The 6,006-nt window shown below is 41.8% G+C and overlaps 1 protein-coding gene across 1 annotated transcript; it reads right to left on the reverse strand.

Moving 5' to 3' along the window:
* Window positions 1–4,967: 4,967 nt before the first annotated feature.
* On the reverse strand, window positions 4,968–5,786 carry LOC136219293 (RING-H2 finger protein ATL54-like). The gene has a single exon (XM_066006653.1). The coding sequence runs from the start codon at window positions 5,784–5,786 to the stop codon at window positions 4,968–4,970; it is 819 nt and encodes a 272-aa protein (XP_065862725.1).
* Between the last annotated feature and the right edge of the window lie 220 nt (window positions 5,787–6,006).

A 6,006-nucleotide genomic window follows, 5' to 3' on the forward strand; every position in this document is an offset into this window, starting at 1 on the left:
ATCATCCTTCAGAGAAAATCTGAACAGCTTCATGAAGACTTGTTCAGGCGCAACATCCTTATATTTGAAGGTGCCACAGTATTCCATAAATTTGTTGAGGTGTGCGTTGGGATCTTCGTGATAATCCCCACCGAACTGACCCGAGTTCTGGATCATCTGTATCATTGCCGGTTTGATCTCAAAGGTAGCTGCCGTAATCGCAGGATCCAGGATGCTTGAGGTTGCAGCTGGCCTCTGAGCTTTGAGCAACTCCATAATAGACCTATCTGCCATTAGTTCCTCTTCACAAACTCCTTCTGGGATGTCTGTGTTGAAAGTCTCGGCTCTTTGTCTAAGCAAGGCTGCCTGACGTTCTTTCCTTAGCCTGCGAGAAAGTCGGTCTATATCAGGATCAAACCGTAATGGAGAATGACTCCGAGAACGTCGGTTCATGGTATGCCAAACAAACAAACACCTATCAAAATTCAAACTAATCAAAATTAAAGTAGTCCCCGGCAACGGCGTCAAAAACTTGATGCTCGTAAAATATATAGCAGTAAATAGGACAAGTGTATCCTATCGCAACAAGTAATACAGTGCTTAAGCACGAGATCGAACCACAAGGACTACTATCCCAATTTGTTGATTTAAATGGGTAATATGTTTATTCAGCTGGTTGAAGAGCAATTTTGTGCTTTAAACTAATAAAATAAACTTCTATCCTAAGAAAGCAATAAACAGAACTAGCCGCAGGGTGGATTGTGGTCAATGATAGTTGCAATCCAGGTAGGGGAATCCATTGATTAATCCCTACGAATGTGGTAAAAGGGGTTCAGGTTTAAGCTTTATAAAGATTGAAGGTAATCGCCCTAGGTGAAAGACTAATATGATGAGTATTGTCTTTCCTATTCACATGCATTCGGGTGACGGCTTGATTAGGCATATACCCTAGGTCATGCAAAGCATTAGGTTTATTGACAATTAAGGCTAAAGCCGTAGCCCAGCCACAAAGCCTCATTCCTAGAGGTCTCTAGCGAAGTCGGATTTATGCAAATTCGGTAAAGATGATTCCATGGTCAAGAATCGATCTATCTAATATCTAGCTCATGCCAGGGTTACAGGCATTAGGCGCAATATATACATAAACGTGCTAGTTGAGCATTATCAATGCTCATTCTAGCAATTAATCCTGTCCCTAACATCATCTAGGCATAAAGCATACATAATCCAATCAATTCAATAAGCAATTCTTAAACCCTAAACCCTACCATTCATAGCATCTTAATCAATCTCATCCCCATCCTAGATTGGATGGGGATTAGTTCATAGACAAACTAATCAGAATAAACATGTTATAGGGGATAAATGAAGACATTCTTGAATAAATGTAAAGAAGATTAAGGGTAAAGAAATTCTAAACCCGTTTGTCTGATTACAAGGTAAACAAGGTAGATCCTCCACCCTTTGAGCAGTTCTTCGAAAATAAACCTAGACTACGAGTGCGAAATTAAAACTCTACTTTGGTGTCTGCTCTCGAAATAATGAAAAACAAAAAGAACGACCCCCACTTTGTATGTTAAGCTGCCTATTTATAGCGATAGGCAGCAAACCTAGGTCTTAGAGGGGTAAAAATGGCATTTCCCGCGTATTACAAGCCTCTAATTGGGCTAAAATTCGAGATTCCAGCTGGGGAGAGGCGTTTTTGCGCCTCTCCCGCCTCATCTCGTCGAGACAAGTGGCAGTCTCATTGAGACAGTCTAGTGTCTCGACGAGACACTACCTGTCTCGGCGAGACAGGCCTGTGTCTCGACGAGACAGGCTCCCAAATGAGGTAATTCCCCGGTTTTTCTTCACTTTGGTCCCTGGGCTTCCGAAATCCGCTCTAATGGTTCCTTATGAATCCTAAAAGTGCTCCGACGGTCCCTGAATTATCCGGAATCACCCCAAAAGGTTCGGGTCTGGTTTGGGAAAACTCGAATACGCCTTCAAACACCTGAAAACACAGAAAGTGCCATAAATACACGAGAGGACTTATTTCTACTAAAAGAGAAGAAAATGAATATAAAACTTAAAGAACACGAAGCGAAACTGAACCAGAAACGGTCTAAAAATCCTATACAAATGGGAGCTATCAACGGCGCCTCCCAGTGGCCACACGATGAAAATAAGAGTTGTTTCTATCCCCTCCTGTCGCCAAAAATCTTCCTCTTTCTGCAACAAAACATTCAGCTCTGCCCTTTTATCAGAAATAAGTGACGACTCGTTAAGTGCCGGGTTCAGCATCATAGCAGCAAGCTCCCGCTGGCAGTGATGAATATCTATAGAGAAATGGTGAGCGCAGCCTTTGCTCTAGCGCGGCATCTCTTTGGTGCTATCAATGAGCCTGTCACACAGCAGTAGCGAGCCCGTCGCGTTCCACCTTCTCCGTACCGACTCGGTGAATGAATTTTCTCTAAACCAGCCATTTTCCATACGGAACCTTCTAGCAATACGGCGCCGGGATGGTGCGGCAGTGCTTAGTTCAATCGGTTGATGGTCTGACACACTGACAAACACATAGGTTAAAGCAGCTCCCGGGAACTTTGAAGCCCACTCACTATTGACCAAACAGCGGTCTAATCTTTCTTCCACAAAATTTTCAGTGCCCCTACCCCTTTCCCACGTGTATCCATAACCCTGAAGAGGCAGATCAAAAAGATTACAAAAATCAACAGCTTCCCTGAAGCCTCTATACAGCCATTCTGGATGCGGGCCCCCACCCCGCTTGTCTGACACAAACAAAAGATCATTACAGTCCCCTATGACACACCAAGGCAGGGGGGAGCGGCCTTTAAGGTCCTTCAGCAAGTCCCACGACAGTCTACGATTGCTTCTGTCAGGCTGACCATAGTAACCAGTGCATCTCCACATCAGAGGCGGGGATTCAACAATAGAGAAATCAATATGAGATTGCGAAAACGACAAAATTGAAATGATCAATTTATTATTCCAAAGGAGGGCAAGTCCTCCACTTCGACCAACACAATCGACTACAAAGGAAGAATCAAAACCAAGGCAGCACTTAATCGCTTCTAATTTATTTGCATTAACAAGAGTTTCCATTAAAAAAAATAAAGAGTGGCTTCCGCGTATTGACAAGATTCTTCAACCCGCCAACTGCTCGGGGGTTGCCAAGGCCCCGACAGTTCCATGCTAAGCCAATCATTGCTTCTGGCGGGGCTGTTCATGAAGCTCGGCCAATACATTTGTGTCATGGAGGGTTGAATCAGAGACATTTTCTTCTGAAACTGTGTCAGTCTGTGTCAGTTGCCTCTCAGGTTGTGTTTCATCTCACTTCCGTTTTTCTCCTCAATTAGCTCAAGGTCAGAAGCTTCTGTACTCTCAGTATCCATAGGCCCGGCCTCATCATCTGCCTGCGGGGCACACATGCCAGCCTTTAGGCTGATCCTCATAACCGAGTTTTGGGTTCTACTCCCCAAAGGGCTAGTAGCCCTCTTGCTGCTACTGTTCTTACCGATTACCGTATCCTGCACTCTCTCAGTCTGAGTCTCAGTCGTTTTATTTCCTCTCATTTCAGTAACCATCGGCTTAAGGTTTCTTTCCGCTGGGCTTCGCAGCCATCTTTTCGCGCCCCCATCCATCCCCTGACGAGACAGTGCCTTCAGCCAGGTACCCCACTCCCGCTTGATCGAGCACTTCTCCTCCACAGCATATTTCTTACAGAAGTTCTCGGTATGATCGAGACATCCACATAGGAAGCAGAAAAAAGCAATGCGTTCATATTTGAACTGGACAATACTGCTGCTCCCACCACTTGCTTTGATTTTCTTCCACCTCTTAATCGGTACACGGATATCCAATCGCACCCTGATCCTCATATATTCATTCCAGAAGCCAGAATTGTTATTATTGTCATAGGCAACAAACTCTCCCATAAAGCCCCCAAGTGCCTTGCCCATACTCTCGGACATAAAACCAGCAGGGAGTTCATAGATTCAGGCCCACACATTCACGTGGAAGAGTGTAATTTTAGATGTGACGACCCCTCTTTCAAGACGCTGCATTACAAGGATGCGATTCTCAAAAAACCAAGGTCCCGTGTTATACACTCGCCTGATGTCCTCCTCAACAAAGAACTAGAACAGGTAGCGCCGGTCTGCTAGTTCTTTAATACAGATCCCACTTTCAGGATGCCACAGTATAGCCATACGTTTTTTCATGACCTGGAAGTTGATTGGCGAGGGTGATAGGAAGCGCCCAACTAGGCTTAGGTTTACTAGTTGTTCGTTAGGATCTCCTGCGAACTGTTCGAACACAATTTCCTCCTCCTCATCATCGTGAAGAGCTAAGTCAGAGAGGAGATGGTCGATGTTTGCCATTACTACGACGGTGGCGGCGGCTACTCTCGACTTTGGAGAGAAAAGCTAGGGCTCTCGACTTAAGAGAGAAAAAGTTTTGAAATAAAAAACTTAGTTTAAGGTAATGAAAAAAAATTATTAATTTATTAATAACATAAAATTGTGATGGTTGATCTAATTATTTTAGTCAACATTCCCATATTAAAACTGTTGTTTAGCTACGGTGCTTAGTATAAACAATTATCGGTACTAATTTTATTCTTAACTATAATTATACTATACTTAATAATTAATTTAAGGGAAAAGTACAAAAATAAACCTTATGGTTACACCTATTTTTGAACAACACCAATGTGGTTTAAAAGTTTTTAAAATGGTACTTTAAGGTTCATTCCGTTAGCAAACGCATACCAAATTGACTAATGGTGTTAAAAGTCAAAGAAAAAAGAGTTAATTAGGTCCTTACATTTATTTATTTTATAAATTAAACTCTCATATTATCTAATTATCAGAAACAAATCCTAAAATAAAAAATAAAAATTAATTATACAATTTTCTTCATCTCTTTAATTTTTTTTTCTATCTCTTCTCTCTTAATTTTTCGCTCTCTAAGTCAACTATCAAACAAATTCACCTTCTCATTGGCTGAATCCCCTCCTCCTCCTCTTCAATTCCTTTTCTTCTATCCTGTTCATCCTGTGAATTCAAATCATCCCCTTCCCCTTCTTCAATTTGAATCCTCAATTCACCATCTCCACTTTCAGTTTCCGAAACCCCAATTTGTGCTTCTTTTACTACTCCCGCGACACCACTAGCTGAACCTTCTGCAATTGGATTCGGAACAACAATCGGAGCTCGACACATAGGGCAATTAGTATGAGATCTGAGCCAAGTATCAATACAAGGGATGTGAGAAGCATGATTACACTTAGGCAAAAGCCGAAGAGTTTCATCTTCTTCAAATTCACTCAAACAAACAGCACAATCAGCTCCTTCAACAAGACTGTCTCCTTTCTTAAACTTACAAACACTAATCGAATTAATCACAGATGGCTGTAAACCCACAGTGTTTATATACCAAATCAGATGATCAAGCACAGGTCCACGGTCTTCATCAAGAGATTCCTCACGGATTTCACTTCTTCGTTGCTTTGGATCCCTCCTTCTTCTCCTCATACAAGGCCCTGAATAGAATTTGTAATAAATCGTCAAACAAAGAAGAGAAATCACAGTTATACCGAGAACAAGAGCGAGGACTAAGAATCTTTTGGGAAGCGTATGCTGTGGAGATGCTGGTGGAAAAGGAGGAACTCTAGATGCTGTGCATTTGAGTAAAGAAAAATCACAACAATCGGTATTACAGTAATCATCGATAGGATTGCATTCTGCTATACAACCAACAGTATAGTTGACAGTGTCATATAATAGCTTTCTGCGTACCGTATCCATTAACGAAGAAGAGAAAGGAGAGAAATTGGAGTTGAAGAGGGCATTTGAGGAAATGGAAAAGGTTTAAGTCAAAGGAGTTGAGAAATTGGATTTACAGTTTGTTTGGTGGTTGATTTGATTAGAGGGAGAGAAAAATTAGGAGAGAAGAGAGAGAAAAGAAAAATTAAAGAGACATAGAAGATGATATAATTGATTTTATTTTTTATTTTGGGATTTGTTT

Source organism: Euphorbia lathyris, chromosome 1 (assembly GCF_963576675.1).
Source record: "Euphorbia lathyris chromosome 1, ddEupLath1.1, whole genome shotgun sequence".
NCBI classification, from domain to species: Eukaryota; Viridiplantae; Streptophyta; class Magnoliopsida; order Malpighiales; family Euphorbiaceae; genus Euphorbia; species Euphorbia lathyris.